Source organism: Harmonia axyridis, chromosome 1 (genome assembly GCF_914767665.1).
Source record: "Harmonia axyridis chromosome 1, icHarAxyr1.1, whole genome shotgun sequence".
Classification (NCBI taxonomy): domain Eukaryota; kingdom Metazoa; phylum Arthropoda; class Insecta; order Coleoptera; family Coccinellidae; genus Harmonia; species Harmonia axyridis.
Window position 1 is genome coordinate 14503791 of NC_059501.1, and position 27732 is coordinate 14531522.

General features: G+C 35.0%; 1 protein-coding gene across 5 annotated transcripts in view; it reads right to left on the reverse strand.

Annotated features, from left to right (window-relative positions):
- LOC123677445 (potassium/sodium hyperpolarization-activated cyclic nucleotide-gated channel 2) overlaps positions 1–27732 on the reverse strand; it is a 194291-nt gene that overhangs the window by 92210 nt on the left and 74349 nt on the right. For all 5 annotated transcript variants that reach the window (XM_045613988.1, XM_045613980.1, XM_045613970.1 and 2 more), the window contains one exon: positions 16279–16794. In XM_045613988.1, the coding sequence (XP_045469944.1) occupies positions 16279–16794 (516 nt within the window). The remainder of the gene's footprint in view (positions 1–16278; positions 16795–27732) is intronic.

Consider the following 27732-nt stretch of genomic DNA (forward strand, 5'->3'; position numbering starts at 1 on the left):
CTCTGAAGAAGAGTAAAAAGAAATTGCATCATTACAGGAGAAGGAAAACAATCCCGATAGCTCTCCCAGGAAGATAATGCTGTCGATTCCTGACTACAAAGAAGGCGGAAATTTCAGCGTTTCCTGTGATTCAGGCAGCTCGTGGATAGTAAATTTCAGATTTTACGATGGTTTTATATGGCAGCTGGATCTGACGGCTTCAACATAACCTTCTGTTTTCCAGAGAACATACTCCTTTCCGTCATATTGGGTTTCTCGAACGAGACGAATTCAGGCGATGAATTGAATGAAATTCGAAGAAAACACTTCCATCTGGTTGACAATCGAATTGAATTCGAGGAAACGTTGACATCTTGATCAATTATTGCTTTGTTATAAGCGTACAATAGGGACAAGTCCTTTCTATAAAAGAATAAATAATGGTAGATTATACCACGAGTGGATTATAATAACTAATATGCCCTTAAGGATAATTTTCGAGGTAATATTCACTATCACGATAGTTTTTAATTTGGGAAAAATTTGAATTTTCATTCAAAAAATTTTGCAGCGTTGGGAATTTCATCCATTTTTTTTTCGAAAATTTTAGATTTTTATCTATAATTTCTGAAATAATATACTAATCGCCAAACTGCAAGCATTTTCGTGATCTACATAGTCGAGTCAAACAATAATATGATATATAAGTCCCATGAAGGAACTTTTAATTTTTTTCAAATTTCTAAAGGTGAGGTATGGAAATTTTTACGAAAATTTTCGACAAAACATTTTTCAGGTGAGATCGAAATTCTGCTCATCAGGGATCGTCCACCACTCCACTCACCGATGCTGCGTAGACCTCACAGTTTTGAGGAAATCGAACTAGAAATTTGGGAAAAAATTGAAGTTCCGTCCAAGAATCGTTATATCTCCTAAAGTATTTGTCACAGACCCCTCAAATACAAACGTTTTTTGAACATCTGGTTCTGATCTGGAACATGAGAACATGAGAGTTCAAGAACGTAGCTTACGTCTAGGAGAAGTTGCAGCTTCGGGAATTTCATGCATTTTTTTTGGAAAATTTCAGATTTTTACCTTTAATTTCTGAAATAATGTACTGGTCGCCAAACTGCAAGCATTTTCGTGATCTATATAGACGAATCAATCAATAAAATATTGTTAAAATGATTTTAAAAAAATGAGAAAACAAATATGAAAAGAAATTGGATCCGAATTCTGCCTTCAGCTAAGGCCAACAATGCTAATTCAGGTCTATAGATACACCTCTTCAGCACCTGATCCTGTCCTCAAGGACTTCTTCATGTTCGACACTTCCTGATTATCGTGCATCCAATGCTTATGATTTTCTGTCGAAGTTCTTCTAGTTGGAAGCTAGGCATTGCATAGAATCCGTATTATGCACATTGCCACTAACATATACACGCAATATCAGTCAAAAAATGTGCCTTGATGAAGCCACAGTGTGGCGAAATTTTCGGAGACAATAAAATACACTGAGCAAAAAAATTAATGCACATTATGGAAATATGAAATTTATTCTACAACTGAAGGTGTTCTCAATGATAATTATTTTTATCAGAATTATGCATGCATATGTTATCCACGTTCAACGTTTTTTTTCAATACATATGTTTTTTCCCAGCAGGAATAAAAAAAGATGAGATTATCAGATTTTGAATGTATTGGCTCCATTCTGAAATTAGTTGTTTTCGATCAATTCTAGTGATCAATAGTTTTTCTTTCATTTGATTTTCTACGCTCGCTATGCAACGCGAAACACGCAATTTGACTCAAGAGGAATGTGCCCAAGCGGTAGTTTTGCGAGAAGAAGAGTGGACATACACAAGAATTGCAGAAAGGTTTGGAGTTCCCGATACAAGTGTGTCCAGAATGTTGCAGCGATTCAGGGAGACAGGTATGAATGTCCGAAGACCAGGACAGGGTAGACCACGGGTAACAACTGCCATTCAAGAACGTTACTTGAGAGTTTCTTCGTTGAGACAACGGTTTGCAACCGCTCGCCTCCTTCAAAATCAGCTTGAGCAAACTCATGAGGTGCAAATTAGCACTCAGACAATAAGAAATCGCCTCAGAGAATATGATTTAAGGCCTCGTGTCGCGGCAAGAGGCCCAGCTCTTACCCCAGCCCATCGAAGGGAGCGTTTGGATTTTACGAGAGAGCATATCCATTGGGAAGACGCTGATTCGGAAAGAGTTCTCTTCACAGATGAGTCTAGATTCTGCCTCTACCATTGTGATCGACGTTCCCTTGTATACAGACATCCACATGAAAGATATGCTTAGTGCAATTTCCTGAATACTACTGGTTTCGGGGGACGATCGATGGTATGGGGTGGAATATCTTTGACTGCTCGCAGACCTAGTGGTCGTTGATAATGGAGCTATGAATGCTGATAGGTATATAAGGAACATTCCTGGAGAGCATGTAGTGCCATTTGCCCCATACAATGGTGAAAATTTCATTTTTATGGACGATAATGCCAGACCCCATCGTGCGCGCATCGTTCAGGAGTACCTTGAAGGGGTTGAAGTCTCTCGGATGGAATGGCCAGCAAGAAGACCAGATCTCAATCCGATTGAGCAGGTTTGGGACAACCTCAATAGAAGGCTGAGAAGTTCAGAAAATCATCCAGCTACTCTTAATGACTTAGGAATCCAACTCAGAGAAATCTGGGAAGGATTAGATCAGAGCATTTTAAGATCACTCATTTTGAGTATGAACCGTCGTTGCCGAGCTGTAATTAACGCAAGGGGTAGAAATACCAAGTATTAAATCACTTATCAGCATTCCAGTATTTTGAAAATTGTTTGTTTCTCTTCTTTCACATAGGATTCGGTGAAATCCTGAATTTTTCTTCCATTTAATGTGTCTTGTTTTGTTCGAGAGAACATAAAAAATAAGTTATGAAGTCAATGTAGAATTAACTTTCATTAAAATTGAGATTTTCAGAATGTGCGTTAATTTTTTTGCGCAGTGTAGTTCAGTGAGAATAACTTTGTTTTTTTTTATTTTCCCAAAATCTCAATCCGATCGAATTATATTTGTGAAAAATATTAAGTGTTTAGTATTTCTTTTTCAATACTCTTCTTGAGTTTTTTATAGTTCTGAAGATGAAATTGTAATCACATTCAAACGTTAAATTCTCCACAAGGTCAGGTTATGGTTACGGAAATATTGGGTATCAGGTATGTACAAATCTTCACTAATGAACTTTTTTATTAGATGGTTCATAGTTATAAATCATGTTTCATTTCGTCAAGGTGCATTTATATTTCCAGTTTTACACGTTTTTGTTCTACATGATAGGCAAGATCGTCAACACACTGTAAAAACAAGATATTTGGTACCCGTTAATTCAAAAAAAGATCATGAAAATAGTATTTATCGATGAAAAACTGAAAACTGCATTAATCCCATATTGGAATTTCATCAATCTCTGAAGTTTTTACCTAATTCGCTGGGGTAAACTCGAAGGAAGGTTGTTCAAAGTTTCAAACTCAATCAAGTACACGCAGAAGAAGTTCATGGTGGAGAAACTATGGAGATAGATAGAATATTCATGAGTTCCGGAGTTTCCTCTGGGTCTGAAGAAAATTACACAGATATACGTCTGTTACGACCTTATCACATGACTTATTCTAGCACTTTTGAGTCTACGACCGAACCTCGTTTCAAAATCAGCCGGACAATGGACTTTTTCTTTTATTGATGAAGTTTGGGAAATACGGAAGAATAGTACACGTGGCTCCAGTTCACATTGAGATTTAACAAGATTTTCATGGTTCGGAACCAACCTACTGCAGTAAAAAATTTTCAGGAAAGCACCGACTCGAATTCTGCACGGAGCTTTCATTCATTCGCCAATTGCACAGTTTGTGACCCCCAATCATTATCGAATACAACTACCCAATCAATCTGCAATTAATCTCTCAATTAAATGCCGTGAGATGAGAATAACAAGAGTTATAAGGGGCATATTACGCACGACTAAAAAAAAGTAATTCTAGAAGTGTGTATGTAATTGTGTAAGGACTCGAGTTGTGTACAATACTTTTTCTACGACCGCATTCATTTCCATCAAAAATTAGGCAAATCCCTAAACTGGTAGAAAATCGCGACACAATTACGAAACGTCAAGAAGTCATCGGCTATGTCGGCTGTTATCCGTTTCCGTGGCAAGAAGTAAAGGTTTTCTATAATTCTGTGGTTATTTCGTTCATTCTTCCACATCTTGTAGAACAAAATCGTGCGAGAATATATCAGAAACGCACAGTTTTCATGGTTATATTTTATTATTATATGTTGGTACTCCGAACTTTCCGCCACGGCTTTATCTGTCAATTCATCAATTTGCTTTAAAGAAATCAGTTCTGCCAACCAACATTTTTCAATGCAAAAATCACTAAATGATATTTATGGAAATATTTCATTGATTTCAATAAAAATGCAATGAATTAGAGAAAATAATGTATAATACTCGTACAGAAGGCTCATTCTTCCACTCGTTCTTTCAAAAACTCGCCACTTCGTGGCTCGTTTTTGAATTTTGAACTCGTGGAAGAATATGAATGCCTTCTGCACTTGTATTATAAATAACTATTATCATATTGGTTATTCGCCATGCGATTTACTTCACAGATACCACCATATTGGTTGTTGATCGTGCTCTCTGTTTACGGTAAAGTAAATCACAGTTTTATGTTGCACAGTGCTTTAATAAAAAGTTACAAAGTTGGCGAGTTATACAAATTTCTTCATTTTCCGTAGGGAGATTAAAAAAAAATAGATTAAGTGTGCCTAATTCAATTTACGAAATAAGTTTTTCCATCAAAGCGATGAAAATATTTTAGTGAGGAAAAATTCATAAAATATATCGGTCATCTCGTATCTCGTTAGCTCCTGTCGTTAGACAATTACATATATTCTAGAAAGAATCATCTCCTTATCATGGCTCAGATTTTGTATCGAAACATTTCGATGAAATATTTAAACTAAAAAATAAGAGATCTTTCAAACTAGAAATAAAAAAATGGATTATGAAATTTGATAGAACAAAATTACATGAAATAATTAATCAAAAAACTTTATAAAATACTCGATTTCGACATGAATACAAAATGGATTTGACACATACCCGGATTTGACAAAGAAAAAAAAAGAAAAAAAACCGTTACATGATTTTCGATTTTCACAAATGCAGGCTCGTATCTACGATGGAGAACACGATTTATGGGAGTGTATATAATTAGAAAAACATATATTTTGTGGCAGAATTAAAGAAAAATATTTATGTTAGCACTGTGCACAGTTAATGTAAAAAACTAACTCTACAGTAGTTTAGAGTTTGTTTAATGTATTTATTTTCTTGAATAAACTCTCTTATTATTATTATTATTATTATAATTTCATCCGAGAATGAGGACAGTCGATACCTAACCCCGAGACAGTGAGCCACCAACCTTCACAGGACTCAATGGTGAGGAATATCAGTCACAAGGAACAGTTGTATACAATTCATTCAATGGAAACGTTTCTGAGCATTTAGCTCATTCATCAGGCTAAAAACAAAAACCAATTTATAAACAATGGTATTAATTTTTGCATGCTGTGATAATGCTGTTGCTTCACTACGATTTTTGCAATCTCTCTCATGTTGTTTCAACTTCGACCCTATATACTGTTTTGTTTGGCCTATGTATTGTATTGTTCAGATTGTGCTGGCAGTTACATAGACCAAACAAAACAGTATATAGAGTCGAGGTTGAAACAACATGAGAGAGATTGCAAAAATCGTAGTGAAGCAACAGCATTATCACAGCATGCAAAAATTAATTACCACTCCTTCGATTTCAATAATGTAAAAATTTTAAATAAAGAAAAGAACATTTAAAGAAATGGTTTTTATCAAGAGAATAAAAGATTCTGTGAATACACGCACCGATATTGGTAGTTTGAGTTCGGTGAATTTCAACTGAATTAGTAAGGTTAATGTAGATAATTTTATTGCGCGGTAGTTCTTGTTTCGTTTTGAATCGGGTGTTTAGTATGTAACACACATGTTAATGCAGTCTGTCTTGCCTGATGCTTTTGTTTATACTGATACGTCTTGTTTGATGTGGTTTTAATGCTATCCTGAGAATGCCATTTTATTGTATGAACATTTATTTGATGATTTCGATGTATTCGAATCATTTATAACCGTTATTCATAGTTATTGTTTCCTTGGCCGATCTGGCGTGAATTGTTTTGCTTTATTCATTGTTATTTTGTCATCTAGTTTATATTTCGTATTTATTATTGTATAGCGACGTCATTTTATCTATTTTTTATCTTTATTGCTACACCAATTGTATGATCCATGCCCTTGTTTATGTTGAACATACCCACCTGCTAATTCTATGGTCAACATAGTATATGACATTTTGAATATATGTCTGTGACTTTGACTTAACCAAGTTGTAGAAGTTGTACAAGTTGTCGTAATACGTAATAAAATTTTTTTTTCAAACCAAGTTCTTTACTGAAGTTATAACAAAATATTCCAAATCCTAAATATAATTTAACAGGTTATGGGACCAGACATGCAGATTGATATTTAGGTTTGGAGAAAAACAAGATTTTTTAAGAATAAAAAAAATCTACCGGAAAATTGGAGGAGATCATTTTCTGAGAGATTGTCCGGAGAAGAACAAAAATGAGGTATCAAGTTTAAGTAGAGGTAGAAGAAATTACACACAGAGAAAAGGAGGTAAATTCAACAGAAATGTCAATAGACGAGCTTACACAAGTGAGGAAAACACAGATGAGAAAGAAATAGTCTTCATTTCAGAAATTCTCAATTCAGGAGAGGTGAATATAACATATTCTGATATGAAAATAAATTTTGTTTTAGATAGTGGAGCCACTGACCATCTTGTCACTGAAAAAGTAGAAGAATTGATGACAGATGTAAGAAATTTAGACAATGAAGTGAAAATCAGGGTTGCAAATGGAAATTTTTTGATTTCGAAGAAAATGGGTACACTAAGAGTTATATATAAAAACAGGAACATACGATTTGATGCTCTTATTGTACAAAATTTGACAAATAATTTGTTGTCTGTGAAAAGGTTAAATGAAAGAGGACAAAAAGTGATTTTTGATAAAAACAAAACTTTCATAGAAAGTATGGATGGTACAATAATAAATTGCAAGTCTATGGGCAAATTATACATAGCATCATTCGAATTACAAGAAGAAGTATGTAACCTAGTAGCAACAGGAGATATATGGCATAGAAGGTTGGGACATATTTCGGAATGTTATATGAAGAAGATGAATTTGCCAACTCCAAAAACCACATGCAGTCCATGTAGAGAAGCCAAAGGAACAAGAGAACCTTTTGAGAGTAAACAACTACCGAGATCCAAATCTGTTGGGGAACTTTTGCATTCAGATATTGGAGGGCCAATACGAACCCCTACATTGAATGAGGAAAGGTATTATCAAACTATAATTGATGATCATTCACATTTTGTTACAGTATACCTGTTGAGGAACAAAAGCGAAGCACCTTTCAATCTAATGCAGTACATCAGAGAAATGAAAGCCAAAGGATTTGTGTGTTCGAGAATAAGAATGGATCAAGGAGGTGAATATACAAGTACTGAACTGAAAAATTTTTGTAAACAAAAAGGAATTAAAACCGAGTATACACTGGCCTACACACCACAACAGAACGGAGTTAGTGAGAGAGCCAATCGGACATTATTAGACAAGGTAAGAGCTATGTTTACAGAAACAAACCTACCTAGAAGTTTATGGGGTGAAGCTATTCAATGTGCAGCATACCAGTTGAACAGATCACCAACAGCTGCTTTGCAAGGAAAGATACCAGTCAGTATTTTCTACTCCAAGACTGACTTGAGCAAGCTAAGAGTATTTGGAAGTAAAGTTTGGGTTGTGAAAATACCAAATTCAGGAGACAAACTCGAAAGCAGGGCAACACCAATGAGAATGGTGGGATATAGCGCAAATGGATACAGATTGTGGAGTCCACAAACGAATAAAATCATTATTTCCAGAGATGTCAAGTTTGATGAGAATGACACATCATATCAAGAATCTGATAACCACATGAAAAATGAAGAAAACTATGTAATTGGAGAACCGCAAGAAGACAAGCTATGTGACACAGAAACAACATCACGAAGACAAACAAAAATACCGTCAAGATTCAACGATTATGAATTATACCATGTTTATTGTCTTTTGACAGAAGCCGAAAATCCAAAAGACTATAAAGAGGCCATGAAAATTGGAAATGGATGGCAAGATGCAATAAGCAAAGAACTTATGGCACACGAAAATTATGGAACATGGGAACCAGCTATTTTACCAGAAGGAAAAACTGCCATTGATACACGTTGGGTATTTAGAACCAAGCAATGTGGAGTTAAGAAAGCTAGATTAGTAGCTAAGGGATATCAAGAAGAATATCATTATAATGCATATGCACCTGTAGCAAGATATCAAACAATAAGATTCTTTATTTCTCATGCTCTAGAAAAGAACTGGGATATAAAACAATTTGATATTCCTACAGCATTTCTCAATGGAAAACTGAACATCGATATCTTTATTAAAATTCCTGAAGGTGTCAATACAAAAGGAAAATACAATTCATTAAAATTGAAAAAGGCACTATACGGTTTACGAGAAGCTCCAAGACTTTGGAACGAGAGGTTTCAGCAATTTGCAGAAAAATACAAATTAAAGAGATCTAAAAACGATTTCTGCTTGTATACAGGAGACAATGTATGGCTCTTAATATGGGTTGATGATATAATTGTAACTGGCAGAAACAGTGACTTTATTCAACATAAATTAGAACTAGAATTTAATGCAAAAAATCTGGGAAAACTTCAAAATTTTTTAGGAATGGAAATTATTGAACGAGACCACAAATGGCTTATCAGCCAGAAGAAGTTGATAAATAAAATCATAGAGAAGTTTAATCTACATGAATGTAAAGAAGCTCAAACACCTATGGAACCAAACTTCCAAGTTGAAGATCAAGAAGTTATTAAGGTACCATATAGGGAAATTATTGGATCCTTACTATATATTGCTACAATCAGCAGACCTGATATAGCATATTCTGTAATATTTTTAAGCAGATTTTTGGAAAAACCTACACAGCAAGTATGGAACGCTGCAAGAAGAATTGTACGATATCTGAAAGGTACTATTAACTTGAATTTGACTTATGAAACAAGCAACGAAAACTTTGAGATAACAGCCTACACTGATGCAGACTGGGGAAGCGACCAACTAGACAGGAAAAGTGTAAGTGGTTGTGCAATATTTTTAAACAAAAATTTAGTGACATGGATATCGAAGAAACAAAATGTAGTAGCTCAGTCAAGTTGTGAATCTGAATATCTAGCCAGTGCTGTGGCTGCTTCTGAGTTACTTTACTTAAAAGGTATTTGTGCAGATTTTGAATTGAACATTTCAAACACAATTTTATTGATAGACAATCAAAGTGCTCTTAAACAAATTGAAAGCTTTGAGAATAGTAAAAGGTCAAAACATGTTGACATTAAAGCTCACTTTATCAAAGATATTGTTGCAAAAGGCTTAATCAAACTATCATTTGTAAGCACAAGTGAAAATGTAGCTGATATTTTTACTAAATCTCTACAAAGAGAAAAATTTGTTTATTTCAGAAACATGTTAAATGTAAAATAATGTATTAATATTTTTTTGTTCGCAATTTAAACATTTGTTATGAATATTTAAATTGAAGGGGGATGTTGAACATACCCACCTGCTAATTCTATGGTCAACATAGTATATGACATTTTGAATATATGTCTGTGACTTTGACTTAACCAAGTTGTAGAAGTTGTACAAGTTGTCGTAATACGTAATAAAATTTTTTTTTCAAACCAAGTTCTTTACTGAAGTTATAACAAAATATTCCAAATCCTAAATATAATTTAACAGTTTATAAATTGGTTTTTGTTTTTAGCCTGATGAAGGAGCTAAATGCTCAGAAACATTGCCATTGAATAAATTAAATTAAATTGTATACAACTGTTCCTTGTGACTGATATTCCTCACCATCGAATTAACGATAATTTTATCTGAAACTTCACAGGACTTTCCTCATTCTTTTCGATAATATATCTAAAAATGTCAGTTTTCGTTTTTCGAATTCCCTTTTGGATATTAAAAGGAATACAAAAATTCGGACAGCGGTACCCCTATCCTATTTCCTTGGCTGATTCCGAATGTTTCAAACAGTAACTGACAACTGCAGTAAAATACCGGAACCGAAATATAACAGAACAGAATGGAAAGGAAAAAGTACTTTTAGCTGTTGCCATAGGCGATAGATTACTTTTTATTGATTCGGATACAAATTTGACCGATCGGATAATGAAGGAATAGAGTGGCTACCGTATCTAACGGCATGAATGCCATTGAACACGATTGAGCATAATTGAATCATCTGTCACAAGTTCAGAAGTTCTAATCCGAAAATTTCAAAATAATTTTTTTTTAAGTAAGCATATTTATGGAAGGATATTATTAAAAAAAGTATAGTCACGAATTTTTCATCAGTGAATTCGATTTGACCAATTGAGACTATATTCATTTCATAATCAGTTAATTATAGATGTTTAGACAAAATTAAAGTACCCAGTTCTATGTAGAATTATAAAGAAGAAGAAAATTATCTTTTCTCAGTAAATACTCGTGAAATTCCGCATCGCATTCAGAAATGAAGTGTTCGAAGAAGCAGAAACTCAAGTTGAATTTTCTGAAAGTGCCTCATCTTAGGGACTCTTTCAATTTGCTGTCTCCAAAGGATTTTCGATATTTATCAAGGTGTTCCCTTCTGAGTGAAGTTCGTCTCTCTTGAGACATGTCCAAAGTTAGTTGGTTCAGAAAATGATGAATTGAAACTCTTCCATGGTTTTTATGGAACATCTTCACGATTCAACACATCGTACTCAATTCTTGGCAACATTTTTTTCATATTTAATCGAATTAATTTGATGCAAATTTAGCACATTGGCTTCAACTAACTTTTTCTAGCGATGAGTTATCTTTGAAGTAATCATATCTCATTTAAATTAATTTGAAGATTAATTGATAAGAATAGTTTTTCCTCCACGATTTCGTGCCAATATGGTAATTCAAAATCGCAAAAAACTCCAACGGGTTATATGTATAGGAGTCTAAAAGGTTTCGAATTTACTTAGTGATTCTTTGTTGTAAACCTAATCGTTTGCTTCTAGTAAACCTATATAAATAAATTTCGAAAATTTCAAGTCTCAAGCTCTTTCTCTTTGCAGAAATCATCGCCAACTTCGCTAGAAGACGGCACCTAAAGAAGATAGCTCTTTCTTTTCGAGAGATATCGTGTTTACGAGCGAACGGTCAGAATCGAATTTGAGTCGAACCTTATCCTTTGAGACCAGTCCCACCTCCAATTTCGAAAATTACAGACACCGTGACGAACTGAGCTGTTCGGAGAACGACCGCTCAAAAAGACATACATTTATGTGAAGAAAATGGACGTTCCTTAAAAATGATGTGTTACTTGATCTCCTTTGACATACCAAATTCCTAATAGGGTTACCTCAACGCTGAAAAGGGTGGCCTACGTGCATGAATTTACGATCAAAAGAATTTCCTTGGAAATGAAAGATGACCATTCTCAGCGCTTTCTAGTTCCCCTATCATTGTAAATTTCATTTCAGTAGTTCTCATAGTTTCATTATGACAACTATGGATTTGACTGCATTGAAAATTAGTTATTATATGTTTAAATAATATTAATATACAGGGTGTAACATGAGTGGTTGACCATGCCTAGTGGTGAATGCGTTTATTCAGGCCTTTCAGAGAATAAGATTGTTGTATATGCTAATTTTCGGAGATACAGGATGATTCATGAAAATTAGACTGAATTTCGGACATCCATAATTTGGAAATCAGCAGTCTGATTCTTTCTGAATTTTGTAGGTGTGTTACTTCATACAACCCTTCTAATCTTTTTATGTAATTTTAATATTTCCAAGGCGGTAGTCAGATTATGGAGTTTTCTCCTATAGACTTCGAAATGTATAGTTTTTAAACGTTTTAGAGATATGTCGTCATTGCCATAAAAAACTAGATAATTCAGTGTAATGAATTCAATCTTTACTGTGAATGGCACAGTTTTTTCAAAAGAGTAGCAAACGAAAGATTTATGTTTTATGTAACTCTCTTAAACTACGGCCGTGTTTTCATTACTTTTTTGATGATATTCGATGTTATATCAGTGATTTCCATTTTACAGTTTTCTGTTCAACCCTCAGCACGTACTAGAAATTAAATTCAAAACAAAATGATCCTACCATCTCGGAAAATTTAAAATGTTAGTGTATAGGCTTTACAACAAAAATAAGTATCAACAATTAATTTTTTTAGAAAATGTGAACCTAACATTCATGAAAAAAAAATGTTTCAATAGAATTGTTTTCAATCAATCTCCGCACATGTTCGAGGAAACATGGCATGTGAATCTTCTGAATAATAACCGGAAAAAAGCAATGAGATCATATCTGGTGAAAATGATCAGAGTACCTGTCCATGATAAAATATCGAAAACAACTTTTTTTGTCATGTGAAGTACTGCAATTTTTTTTATACTTCGATATTCACTGTCTCAATAAATTTCGTCTCGTCCAGAACAGTATGGGATAAAGTAAATAATTGCCAAAACAAATGCATTTTAGCAAAAGAAAATATTTCAAAACGCCGCTGCATCAATTATTATACTGCGATGCGATATATTTTACCGCTGAAACGGCAGTAATATATTGGATACATCGTGCGATACGCTTTTATGTAATTAAACAGCTTCCTTGTAGGATATTAATTGGTTCCAGTAATAGATTCACTGTTTCAATTTCAACGAAGTATATTTGATTGATTAATCTCTTGTTAAACTTATCAGTGTTTGATGGATTATTGTTGAGGTATTGAATTAGCTGCTGATATTCAAATTGCCGAGCAAGCTCGGCGAATAATACGATATCCTAGGGTGCATTTGTCGAATTTGGCATTGACGTAGCAGAATGGGATGCAACAGCTGCCGTGCACCACTGGACTTCTTCAGCATGTGAAAATTAACATTTACTTGCTTGTGAAATAGAAATCACATCAGATCACAGATCAACCGCCATGTACTGAATTCTAGAAGAAGTGCTTTTCTTGAATATAGTAGATACTTGGATAAAATACTGTACATAAGAATGCTTTCCATTTTTATCACTTATGAGTTTAGAAAACAAACAAATGTTCAATCAGGTATTTCACAAGTTGAATTTTCATTTGATTTAAATTCCTTTGGCCGAATTAATGGAAAACTATTGAAAAGTTTCAAACGAGACTTTTGAGTTTGGCAATTTTTCTATTGAAAATGCAGATGGCTCTATACTTGTGTTTGAATTTTCCGTCTGAACGAACTTAACGTACCCACCCTTTCTATTTATCATCCACATGAAATTTCTGCTGAACTGTTTGTTCTCAGTATATGTATTATCATGGATCATTTAAAAATGGTGACATTATTAGTTTTTGGTTCAAAATACTCCCATTAATGAATGACGATGTATCAATTAAAAGAAGATTATTTGAAATCGAACGAATAGGTGTTTCAACAAATAGTTGGAAAATTCACGTCGATAATCTGATGTGAATGATAAATGGAACGGTTACATTAAGGTCTCTTAGACGGAATATTCAAACTCGATCACAGAGCTATTTGTGAATATTCGTGAAAAAATTTTCTTACGAAATATTTGTATTTTTGCCGTAGAGTACGAATCTGCAATAAAAAACAGGGGTTTCTATTGATATTCCAAAGATGATCCCTTACTCTGAGGGGGAATTAAATGGATTTTCTCCAAAAACCATTAATCTTTCATTACAAACATTTTTCCGTAAGATGTTTCGTTTTCGACATTTTTGCCCGATTCAAATTAAAAAAAAACATCAGGTTCAAATGACGTTAGCTCGGAAACACATCAGAGCTGTTATCGAATGTGAGGGTGAATTTTCAATGTTCGTCTCGGTTGTTGCAAGGCTCAAGGAAAAAAGGTTTCTGAGTTCCTGAGATGAAATCCTATTAGTTAAATGAAGATAGAATAATGCGATCATTTGCCCTTTTCCAACATTCATTTGAGGAAAGGATGTCGAAATGATTCTGTCTAGTTTGTCTGAATTCTTATTTGCTCTTTTTCTATTTGAAAGAAAAGTTTTGTCGCGCTTGGATGTAAAATAAAAATTTAAAATTTCGTGCATAATTTTTTGATGATCGCGTCAACCTCATAATATTCAGGAGAATATCTGAAAAATTTCCATTACAAAATATCTCATCGAGTTCAGATTTTCCTGCTGAAGTTTGAAATACTTATATAAAATAACGCTCGAATGTTCAAACGACAATAAATCAGGAAGTTTGTATGATCAGATAACATCATCTAGATAAACTAACCGACAACGATGTCTTCACAAAAGGATCACATATGGATATGATATATAATTAGAGTTTTGTGGCATATACTGCGCCTTTGAATGAACTAGCGCTCAAAAGTTGGTAAAGTCAAGTAACAGTCTTTTCTCGAAGTTTTCTTCTCGTCTTCCGGGAAATTAGAATTTTTTGCTCATTTACATGAGTTGGGATGAATTTTTGTTAGTAGAGGAAATTTATAGAACTTGGATAAATCTCCGCCTTTGGAAATTCGTTAATGATTCTTTTTTCATTAAATTGATTCATTAGAATTCAATTATTTTTCGTCCAATAGCGGAATGAAACGAAACAATTTCCACGTATTTTGCCCCTTCTACTACTGATGAAAACTTCTCGTGCGCGCAAAAAAGTGTCGCTTTTCATTCTTGTTGTTTAATAACTAGCTATCATTCACTTCGTAATGAAATATTTTGCATTGTCTGGTTCTCGCGACGAATAAACTAGATAGAAATATGTCACGGTTCACCTGAATTGAAGGTAATTTTCAATCCCAAACAATTTGCCAAATTAACTCTGAACTTGAAAAACTGTGGGTCGCGTTGTCAAAATACTACAAAATATATCAATACGTGTAAATTTATTGAATAAATAATGTACCTAATGGGTTATTTGTAATGCGGAACTTTTCGGTATATTTATATTCATTTCATATGAACCTATATCTTTCTATTATATTATTGAAGCAAAACTTGTCTCTAATTTCAAAATGAATAGTGGATTTCATAAAGCTTTTATCGTGGTGATTTCCTCGAACTGTGTACCATTTCACTTCAATTTTAATACCGATATATTTCAAGCTACAGTCAACGAGTTGATCGGTAAATCAAAGTTTTATGAAAGTATGAAACCCTCCTTAATGTTTTTATTTGATTGTTTCATTTTTTTTTGTTATTTGGGCTTCGAAATTCATTGATGGTTTTCTAGAACAACCACATTTAATAAAAATAGCTTCTATAGATTTCGAAAAACTAGTTTATTTATTTAAACTATGAAAATTTGAGAGGGAGTTAGTTTTTTCCATATCCAATTACAACGAGTAAATAATAAACAAAACTGGTTGAACTACAAAGCATTAAACCGCTTCAGTAAAATTTCGAATGATTTGTCAACTCCCACCATCTCCTTAATTAAGTATCTTGATTGTTTTTTAATTGATTAGCTTTCCGGAGCTTCTAATGAGTTTCTTTGAAATAACGTTTTAATATACCTCCCAATATAATCTCATGAAATAACTGGTCTATGCATCATTTATGATCGTTTTCCTGAATTTACGTGAATTTTCATTCATAAGGAATTTCAATCAGTCCTACCGTTCAAAATTTTATAATGATAGAAATACCGAATTTCCCTGTTTTCAATCTAATATAAAAAAGGATAACAGCTCATTTTCACGATAGTACTATAATTATAGTGAAAATAAGCCTTAAATACTTTTCGCATACTAAATTATGACGAGGAAATAAAAACTCTTTGTAAAAATCTGAAATTCAGTCTTCCGTTGGCCCTACAGAAGTTGAGGAGAATCAGTTCGTCCTACTCAGAATAAAACTCAATGCCTGTTCCAGAGAACAGAAGTCTAGAAGATCATCATTCCAGTACTAGAAAAAAAAGTAGAAAACTAGGAAAAAAGTGCGAGATCATCTAAATTCGAGTGAATCATTCCCATCTACCTCAAACTCACCTAAAACTGGAGCAAGGATGTATCACCCAATGACCAGAGGCTTTTTGTCTTATTCTCTCTTTCATCAGCGCCTTTTTGGAGCCAAAAAGTTTCATAGCCAACTTGTTGTCAGTGGGCTGGAAGAGAGCTTGGAGCTGGTTCTTGATGAAGCTCTGCTTGCCAGCCTCCACGGAACCCAGGGGAGTAGGACCTGGTTCCTCCTTGGGGGTGCCGTATAGGGACACATCGTCCACACCGAAGTGGACCTTGCCCGAGCCCTTGTAGTTCATGTCGTTGGAGAGGTAGTCAGCGATGAGCAACGTTTCATCATCGATGGCCGTCACCAGAGAGTCCGTGCACGTGTTCGTGTTCTCGATGCTGATCTTGATCGAGTCATCCTTGGCTAGGCGGTGCGGAGGCGGCGAGCGGATCTCTTCTTCGGACTGGGCCGCCGCCACACGACCGTTTGCCAGACGGAGACTGGGCACGCGCCGCGTCCCACACCCCCGCACACCTTCCGCAACTCCACCGCCGTCCCTGAAACACAGAAAAGTATTAATCAAACTGATGCCGATTCTGGGTAGAGGGTAACCCGATTCGAGGATGCTTTGTCTTCTGATCAACAGATTATTTCTGGGGATTAGAGATTTATCTATTTATGTGGGTTTGATGTATCTTTACAGGCTGTTGATGTAGTTCACATAAAGATTATAAATACATATATGGGGAAATACTAAATAACTCTATTATCGCATTGCCTTCTGATGAAGGTATTATCTTTAGGAATTGAGGGCATATCTGAAAATATGTGATTATGTATGTTTACAGAAAAAAAAATATGGTAAATAGATTTTATACGGGAAATTTTGGAGAAATACAACATAATCCATAACGAGATTCACCTAAACATATTCGTTTAGGTATGTATACAGGGCAATCAGCTATTGTAATACAAATTCAACAAATAAATTCTTCAAGCCATTTTGGAGAAAAACAACATAATCCAATCGAGATTTAACCATCAATGTTGGTTGATGAATGTGTGGCATTCAGCTATTGTAAGACAAATTTAACAAATAGATCATTCAAGCAAGTTTGGGGAAATACAACATAATTCCCATAGAGATTTGTCTGAAAAATTTGGTAAATGCATTTCTCTGTGAAGAATTATTCCGATATCGTTGAACAAATTTAACGAAAAAAATATTCGAGCAAGTTTGAAGAAACACAACATATTCCTCATCGATATTTACCTGATAATGTTTGTTGATGTATGCATACAGCTATTGTGAGGCAAATTTGATAAATAAATTATTCGAGCAAGTTTGGGGAAATACAACATAATCCCAAAAGAGATTTTCCTGAAAAATTTGGTTTATGTATATGTATGTAAATAATAATTCCGATTTAGTTAGATAAACTTAACAAATAATTTATTCAAGCAATTTTGAAGAAATACAAAATATTCCGTTCGATATTCACCTGATAATGTTGGCTTATGTATGCATACAGCTATTGTTAGACAAATTTGACTATCCGATTATTCCAACAATTTTGGAGAAATACAGCACAATCGCGATCGATAATATTGCTTGATGTAGATGACGATTCGAAAAATTTTGGGGAAATAAAACATAATCCCGATTCCCGGTTGCGTTGTTCTTCCAAGCGAGATTTGATGGGAATTAGGAAGTTATTCAGTTATGTGGGTCAATGTATGTAAAAAGAGTTATTATAATAGATATATAGATATATAATAGATACATTTCATTTAAATACTATTCATGCATTTATGGGGAAATACAACATAATCTCAATTCTTGCATACATTTCCTGATGAGGAGATTATTTATGGAAATAGAAGATTAATCTGATAACATGTGTTGACATACGTATAGAGGGTGATTCAACTGTGATTAGACAAATTGAACACCTAGATTATTCGAGTAATTTCAGATAAATACAACATAATCCTTATTGGGATTTACCTGATATTATTGGTTGATGTGTGTACAGGGTATTTCCTATTGTTAGACAAATTTCAGAAATAAATTATTCGAAACAATTTTGGCGAAATACAACCTGATCCAGATTCTCAGTTTCTTCAACTTCCAATTAAGATTACCTATTAGACAAATTTAACAGACATATTGTATTTGTAATTTTGGAAAAACACAACATCGAGATTTCGTTGGTTACTGTAAGTGAAAAGTGTATAGGGTAATGAAGCTATTGTGAGACGAGAGATTTTTCAAGCAATTTTGAAGAAATACAACATAATTCCGATTGAGATTTACCTGATAATGTTGGTTGGTGTATGTTTACAGGGTAGTTCAGCGATCAAGATTTATGTTTAGATATTTTTATCCATGGAATATTATGCGAAATACGAGTATATTGAAATTATCTGAAAAAAATTTTTATCTATATTGCCACTGAATGACAGATGACATTCAAACTCCAAATGAATATAAAGAACAGTTGTGCCACTTCATCATCGTTTTTTCACATTTTTCTTGACAAAATTGTTAAATCGAATGCTTAGATTTTTGAAGTTCTCCCATAGAAAATTCGGTTAATTGAAATCATAAATCCCACTGAAAATCCATGAAAATTTTCCAAGAAACATAATATTCGCATATATTATGATGAGATTTGTACATATAGTGATTAATGTCATGTTGATGAATTCATGTAAATATTTTCATAGCTTCCTGTATTCCGGCAACATCGGCATAGCTAAATACAGCAATTAAGGGGATTGGTCAGGTGTAGACTTGGCGAGGTTTTGGATTATGTACTACTCGCAGAAACCCGAATGCATAACGAGGAAGTTCGGAAATAAATCCTCCTGTTTTATTTATGTTTCGGGAAATGAAAGTCCTGAGGGAGCATAATTCAAAAGAGTAGTCTGGATAAAGTTCCCAACATGTTGCATTCAACACAGATAATAATTTATGTATAACTATATGCAGAAGAAGGAGAGGAAAAACCACGAGTGGGAATATATTTATATAAAGTTATCAATTTTGATGAGTTTTTAAATTCTTTTTGATTCTTTCATACTTCATTTTCTAACTCAACTCAGTGGTGGTTAGGTTAGGTTAGGTAACATGATTCTGTTAGATAGTAATTCGGCTGTTTACATCATCTTACAAGTTTGATTGAGGTTTCCTCATATTTCCTGACCTCTTGATATAATTCGGGCCCATACCGAATTTCTAATTGTTGTCTTGATATTGATGATGGACTATATCTTCTTCTTCTTCTTCTTCAGCCCCTGTCCATCCATTGTCGGATATAGGCCTCTTCCAGGTTTTTCCATCCCACACGATCTGTTGCCAATCTCATCCACTGTCTTCCTGCTACTGTTCTGACATCATCGATCCATCTCTTTTTTGGTCGGCCCACACTTCTTGTTGTCCCTCTTGGTCTCCATATTATCACCCTCTGGGTCCATCTGTCCGGCTCCTGTCTCGCCACATGGCCGATCCATTGCCATTTTTGGCTTGCTACTCTTTTAATAACATCTGTTACCTTGGTTCTATCACGTATCTGGCTATTTCTAATTCTGTCCCTCAAGGTAACTCCCAACATTATTCTCACCATGGCTCTTTGTGCAACTCTCAGTTGTTCTGCTGCTTTTTGGGTTATTGCCATGGTTTCCAAGCCATAAGTAAGCACAGGTAGGATGCAGCTGTCGTAAGCTTTTCTCTTTAGGTTGATGGGTACCTCTTTGTCTTTGAAGATATATCTCATATTTCCGAATGCCACCCATGCCAATTGGATTCTGCGTTTTATTTCCACACTTTGATTTTCTTTGCCTAATTTGATTTTATGACCCAAATATATATAATGATCCACATTTTCTATGGTAACGTTATCGATGGTAATGTTATTTTCATTGTTGCTCATTATCTTGGTCTTATTTAGGTTCATTTTTAGGCCTATTCGCTTAGATTGTTCGTTGAGCTGATTTAGCATGGTGTTCAGTTTTTGAATGTCTGTGCTCAACAAGACTATATCGTCTGCGAATCTCAGATGATTGAGGTAGGCGGACTATATGTTAGGTAGGTGGACTATATGTTAGATAGTTATTTGGGCTGTTTCATCTGATGAAGGGTTTCATTCAGTATATTAATTTATGAGAGTCCTAAAATTATTATATATCCATTAATGTAGGTACAATGGAAATGAATATAGTTCAATACCACTAGCTCACTCAACGAAACTGAGAGAAGAATATAATGCCATAGCTTTGGTCTAGCAGGAGGTATACCTACTTGACATAAAGCTCAAAACTATGTAGAAATAGTTAACAAGAAGCTTAATAATTTCAGATCCTTAGGATGCAATATGAGTAATAAAATAAACTATTTATGCAGCCAGTTAGACCGTTCTCCAGAAAATTTAGGAGACATGATTGTGGAACAAGTTGAAAGATTTCACCAAGATATTTAAAGTTATGGAGGACTGCTACCAAGGAAGATGGGACATAGGTACACATGTTAGCAGATTACTGTTGGCGTTTAAAAAGGGACTGTTTAAAAAAACATTCAATTTCGTATCTACTTTCGTTCACTACTCTTACGGATTTGAGTTAAAATAATGTTACTTTTTTTGAGCTCCTGGGTAAAAATTAATAGGTCATTTCAATTCAAGACATCAAATCAATATAGAATCAGCTCAAAAAACCTCGACACCACAACAGCTGTTCCCCTGTGTATCATTTTAAGTTCTCAATCTCTTAAAGTAACACCCATTACATATCCAGTTTGGAGAACTTCAGTGGTGCCATGGTGGTATGAAAGAGGGCTCAAAAGCACCTGATGCCAAGTCAGCCAGTCAGTGAATTCCTCGAATTCACTCCTATTTGAACCGCGAACATAAAACTCACTCAGCGGATGTAAAATCCAGAATTATATAAAACTTGGAATACTGTACGAATTTCACTCGCAATTTTAAGTAGGCGGCGTGACTAGAGGTGCAAGAAAAGCGATGTTTCGGCCCGCAAACTCGGCATATTTCTTTGAACGAGGTGGCGATAAAAATCAACGAGTAAAACTCATTCCGGAAAAACCACCGACTGGCCCGGCGCCAGAACAGAATTTTCAAGAGATGAATCCCTTTGTTTGATGTTCTAGAATCGGTATGAGTGGAACAGTCGAGTACACGTCATATTGAGCGCGCCACCTTGAATGGGTTCCATCTAAACTCTAAGGTAAAGGTCGGATCAGATGAAAGTGAATTGTTCGATGTCGAAAATTCGGCACCGGAAGCTTTTGATCGCTAACTCATACATGCACCGTGAGGGAACACAGAACTGTGTACATAAGAATATACAGTTCTGGCGAGTCGATATCTTAGAATTAGGAATGTAACGGTTGTGGATTTACCCAATTTACCGGAACCGAAGTCGAATCCGGAGTTTTCAATTGTGATTTACCGGAATCGGAACCGAAAGCGGAACTGAAATCGGAGGCGAATGGGGAATGTCTTCTAAGTTAGAAAACTTTTTGATTTCACAAAAATTATTTTAGATTGGTTATTCGAATAATGTGAATTTACAAACTTATTTTATCCAATTTTCTTAAATATGCGTACAACTTTGCTTCCGACGTTTTTTTCTGGAATTCGAGGCTTTATTGCAAAAAAACTGCTATACATTTATGATTCAAAGTATTGTTCATCGCTGGCCGCTACTTCCTCCCATCTTTCGGGCACCGTTCGAATCCCGCGTTAAAAAACTGGTCATCTCTTGAATCGATACAATTTTTTACTTCTTCATAACACCGGAAGGGCTGGTCAACCAGGAATTGTGCCATAGTTCGAAACAAGTGAATAGTGATCATCCGAGAGAGCAAGAATACGGCGGGTGGGGTAGGACTTCCCATTTCAATGTTTACAAGTATGACTTGACCACTTTGGCAACATGGGGTAGAGCATTGTCATGCTGTAGAATTACTTTATCATGTCTTTCGTTGTATTGCGAACGTTTGTCTTTCAATGTTCGGCTCAAACGCGTTAATTGCGTTCCATAACGATCGCCAGTGATTGTTTCAGTCGGTTGTACCTACTCATAATACATTACGCCTAGTTGGACCCATCAAACACTCGTCATGACCTTGTAACTGTGAATATTCGGTTTGGCCGTGGACGTGGAAGCTTGAACAGGATATCCTCATGATTTTCTGCGCTTGGAATTATCGGAATGAACCCATTTTCCGTCTCCAGTCACAATGCTTTGCAGAAATCCCTTCCGTCTTTGCCTTGCAAGCAGCTGTCTACAAGCAAACAAACGCCGTTCAACATCTCTCCACTTCAACTCGTACGGCATCCAATTTCCTTGTTTGTGAATCATTCCAGTGACTTTTAGTCGTTTTGAAATGGCTTGTTGCGTAATTCCCAATGATCGTGCCAATTCTTGTTGAATTTTAGACAAGTCTTGATCAAGTAATGCCTCCAATTTTGCATCTTCGAAAACCTTCTCTCTTTCACCGCCATGCTGATCTTCGAAGTTAAAATCACCGTTCTAGAAGCGTTGAAACCACTCTCGGCACGTTTTGTCACTAATAGCGGCCCACCATAGGTATTTGAGAGCATTCGATGAGCCTGAGACACAGTTTTACTCATATTAAAGCAGAAAAATACAACCAAATGCCAAAATGGCCTAATCTGGCTATGAGTAAATTGCGAGAGATAAATATTCGTCCAAAAGGCATACCCAAGATGTACCCTAAAGTCTGAACAGCATGGACCTGAATTTGGGCGCCCCAAGTGTGAATACTTTTAAAAATCTGTTGGATGCACTTTAATGTCGTTTTAGCATTTTCTTTATTTTAGGGTCTTGGTTTTATGTAAATTTTTCTGTATTTTTTCCTGATAGTTATAGGCTTGTATGCCTCCTCTCTTATCCATTTTGTAATAATAATAATTAAATTCAAAATATTAATGTATTTTGTGAAATACTTTTAATTAAACCAGTTCTGAGAGATTGCCGTAAAACCATGTTTCCTTTTTAAAATAGTATACAAAACTTTCGAAATATACTGACTGTCCGATAATATTCGAAATATATATTATTCTGTACAAGCCAGAACATTAAACATTCATTGTTACATAAACTTTCTAAAACAAATATAATTAATTAATTTTTCCATCGACAATAAATAAATTTCACGATGAAATAATATTGGCTTCTCGACTGAAATGAATGCACAAAATATCGCATCGAAACAATCGAATTAAAATAATACAGTTATCGGGATCAATTGGAATACGATCTTCGTTTTCGAATACACATTTGTTGATGCAGCTTGTTGTTTACACTGTTCGATAATGGAATGGCAAAGTAATTCGAATTTATAACGCTTTGCGATTTAGTACGTTATTCATGAAGGAATTCCATGAATAGAATTGATCGAGTAACGATGGAGTTGCTGATAAATAACAAAGGGATCGTTATGCTGTTTTTTCAACAATCGAAATAAAATTCTCTGAAATATAAATGGAATGTCAACGGTAGAACGAGGACTGAAGAAATTTCAAAGATAGATACATGCAGAGAGAATATAAAGGTGTTTTTTTTAGAGCTATAAAACTTTAAATTGCAATAAAATAACGATGGATTATTCGATTGACATGAATTTTATTTATCCGCAAGATAATCTTGTGGCATTACATTTTTAATATGATTTCTGGAATATGACCGCCACGGCTGGCTCGGATGTAGTCCAATCTGGACGTCCAATTTTCGATGACTTTTTCCAACATTTGTGGCCGTATATCGGAAATAACACGGCGAATGTTGTCTTCCAAATGGTAAAGGGTTTGTGGCTTATCCGCATAGACCAATGACCTTACATAGCCCCACAGAAAGTAGTCAAGCGGTGTTAAATCCCAAGATCTTGGAGGCTAATTCACAGGTCCCAAACGTGAAATTAGGCGGTCACCAAACGTGTCTTTCAATAAATCGATTGTGACACGAGCTGTGTGACATGTTGCGCCGTCTTGTTGGAACCACAGCTCCTGGTCATCATGGTTGTTCAATTCAGGAATGAAAAAATTAGTAATCATGGCTCTATACCGATCACCATTGACTGTAACGTTCTGGCCATCATCGTTTTTGAAGAAGTACGGACCAATGATTCCACCAGCCCATAAAGCGCACCAAACAGTCAGTTTTTCTGGATGTAACGGTGTTCCGACATACACTTGAGGATTAGCTTCACTCCAAATGCGGCAGTTTTGTTTGTTGACGTAGCCATTCAACCAGAAGTGCGCTTCATCGCTAAACAAAATAAAATGGACGTAGTGCGCGATACGTATTCCGCACAGAACCATTATTTTCGAAATGAAATTGCACTATTTGCAAGCGTTGTTCTGGAGTGAGTCTATTCATGATGAATTCCCAAACCAAACTGAGAATAAATCACTCGACAGCTGTTAAATCGGTCGCCATCTTGAACAGTAATACCAATATATACCTCGAAAAAAAACACCCGTTGTCAAAAATAAATTGAAATTCGCCTCATGAAATTTTCTCAAAAAACAAAAATGAAAATTATTTCACCTAGTTGCCAATCGTAGATACACAATATTTGAAGCTGCAATTAATAATGAAAATTTGAATTTCCCGGTATTTATTTTCCCACCGAATCAAACGCCACCTAGGTATAGTATATATAAAGTCACTTGAACTAGTCCATAAAAACGCTTGGCCAGATGTCACTTTGAAGTGGATACCGCAATCCGCTAAATACCTGGGTTTATTTGAAAGTATTGTTAGGCAATAAATTCACTGACCCCGTATAATCGAAATATTCTGGCTTCCTCCAAGTGACTTTGGATATACTATACTCAAAACTCATCGCAAGTTAGAGTGATGAGTGATGGAGAAAAGAGATTGCACAGTGTTTTAGTTGAGGTTTATCGCCTCGTCAAAGATAAACTCGAAGTTTCTCAGTAAACGAAACCTTGGGTATGTTAACGAATAAAACTTGAGTGCACATGTCCTTACGCCTGCACTCAATAAAGCGTTCATAATGTTTCCGATATGGATGATACATCTTGATACATGTCTACTCAATTAATTTGAAATTTGAACGATACTAAATGTGTTAACGCATGATGTACTTTCAGCGTTAAATTTTCCTCGTATTTTTCAATAGGAAATGGTCTGGTTTTAACGAGTTATGAAATTGGTGAAAATATCTAATCAGTGCAAATTTACTTGATGTTTCATAATTTCCTTTTATTCTACAAAATACTTGATCATACTCCATAAAATTCCATGAGACCATTATTATTTGTTATCAAAGGTGTAATTTTTCATGACCATAGCTGTCAAGTTTTGCAGCGAGTAATCTCTAAAAAACTGCTGACAGGTGCTCTCATAGAGTTTTTCCATCTAGAAACCATTTCTAATTCAAAATTGAGCGTTTGTGACTGCTGGAAATTGGAACGAGGAAAATAGTAGGTGGAATAGAGGGAAATGAATAGAAATTGAAAGATTTTCTCCGAAACATTCTAACTCAAAAGATAATTTTTTCAATAATGGACTTGAGCGATGAATGATTGGCATCGAAAAGAGAATAAATTTTAACGTTATTCGTGATAAAAATATCTGCTGATAATATTTCCTGTTTTTCGAAGTATATCGTATTTTTTTTATATCTTGGTACGTTTCTGCGAACCTTGAAAAATAAAACATACAAGATAATCTGCATAGGTAATTATTTCCTTCCAACATGCATTTCCTTTTTAATTGAAACTAACAATCTTAAAATAAATTTTCCACGAATTATTTCTATTCGGTTCTTGAAGTGTTAATTACGCCCTCTACTATGACAACCAGCAAATAAAAAAAAAAGTGAACTACTAATTTGTCATCGGTATGTTTTGGGCACTCGTCTATTCATGCGCTTATTGCACCATTGGAGACCACTGGAAAGTATATAGGAATACCTGAGATGTGATTGAATATGATGTCATTGTTATTTTATCAAGATGGGGAGTTATGATGAAAATATGCTCCTGAAATTCAGTTTCAGTTTTATAACGCTTGAGTTGCTATATTTGACATACATATATGAAATAAATTTCGCCCTATAGTTTAAGTTTTTTTGTAAGATAAACCGTTCTGGCTCAAACGTTAGTTGAAAATCATTGGAAGATTTTTCTGCAAACGATTGATCTAAGTTATCATTCAAAATGAAGTTGAATCATTGAAACATTAGATGTACAACTTTGCTTCCGCCGTTTTGCAATAGATAGCTGTAGTGGTAATCGAAAGAAATTATACAAGCTTAGGTATTTGTGAGCACATTGAAGTATTAGTCTGTGTCTGCATCATAAAGTTAGTCTCGATTAAACATGTCAGCTTACGGGCCAAATTCTCGTCATTTGTGGAAAATTTTAATTTTCTGCTTTAATATGAAGAAATCTGTGGCTGAGGCTCATCGTATGCACTCAAATACTTATGGCTAGGCTGCTATTAGTGGAAAAACGTGCCGAGAGTGGTTTCAACGCTTCAAGAACGGTGATTTTGACGTCGAAGACCAGCATGGCGGTGTAAGAGAAAGTTTTTTCGAAGATGCAGAATTATAGGCATTACTTGATCAAGACTCATGTCAAACACAACGATGATTGGCAGGATCATTGGAAGCGACGCAACAAGCCATCTCAAAACGCCTGAAAGTCATGGGAATGATTCAGAAACAAGGAAATTGGGTGCCGTACTAGTTGAAGCCGAGAGATGTTGAACGGCGTTTGATTGCTTGTGAACAGCTGCTTGCAAGGCAAAGACGGAAGAGAATTCTGCATCGCATTGTGACTGGAGACGAAAAATGGGTTCATTACGATAATCCCAAGCGCAGAAAATCATGGGGATATCCCAACCATGCTTTCACTTCGAAGGCCAAACTGAATATTCACGGTTCCCAGGTCATGCTCAATATTTGGTGGGACCAGCTCGTCGTTGTGTATTATTAGTTGTTAAAATCAACTGAATCAATTATAGGTGATCGTTATCGAACACAATTAATGCGTTTGAGCAGAGCATTGAAAGACAAATGGCCGCAATTCAACGAGAAACATGATAAAGTGATTTTACAGCATGACAATGCACGATCCCATGTTGCGAAAGTGGTCAAGAAAGTAGTGGCAAGCGATGGACAATACTTTGAATCATGAACGTACCTATAACCACTTTTTCACAATAAAGCCTGGAATTTCCGGAAAAAAGGCGGAAGCAAAGTTGTACTTCTACGTAAGAAAAGGAAAGAATTATGAGACTTGCTGTATTGGAAAAATTTGCAGTACTTTTGTTTATTGAAGTACCTGTAGGTTATTTACTCTTTTAATTTTTTGATGAGCTTCTGAGAACCTTGATGATAAACTTGAAAGAGAATACATGCAACTATTTCTATCCAACATGCATTCCCTTTTAACTCGAACAATGTAAAAAAAAAACGA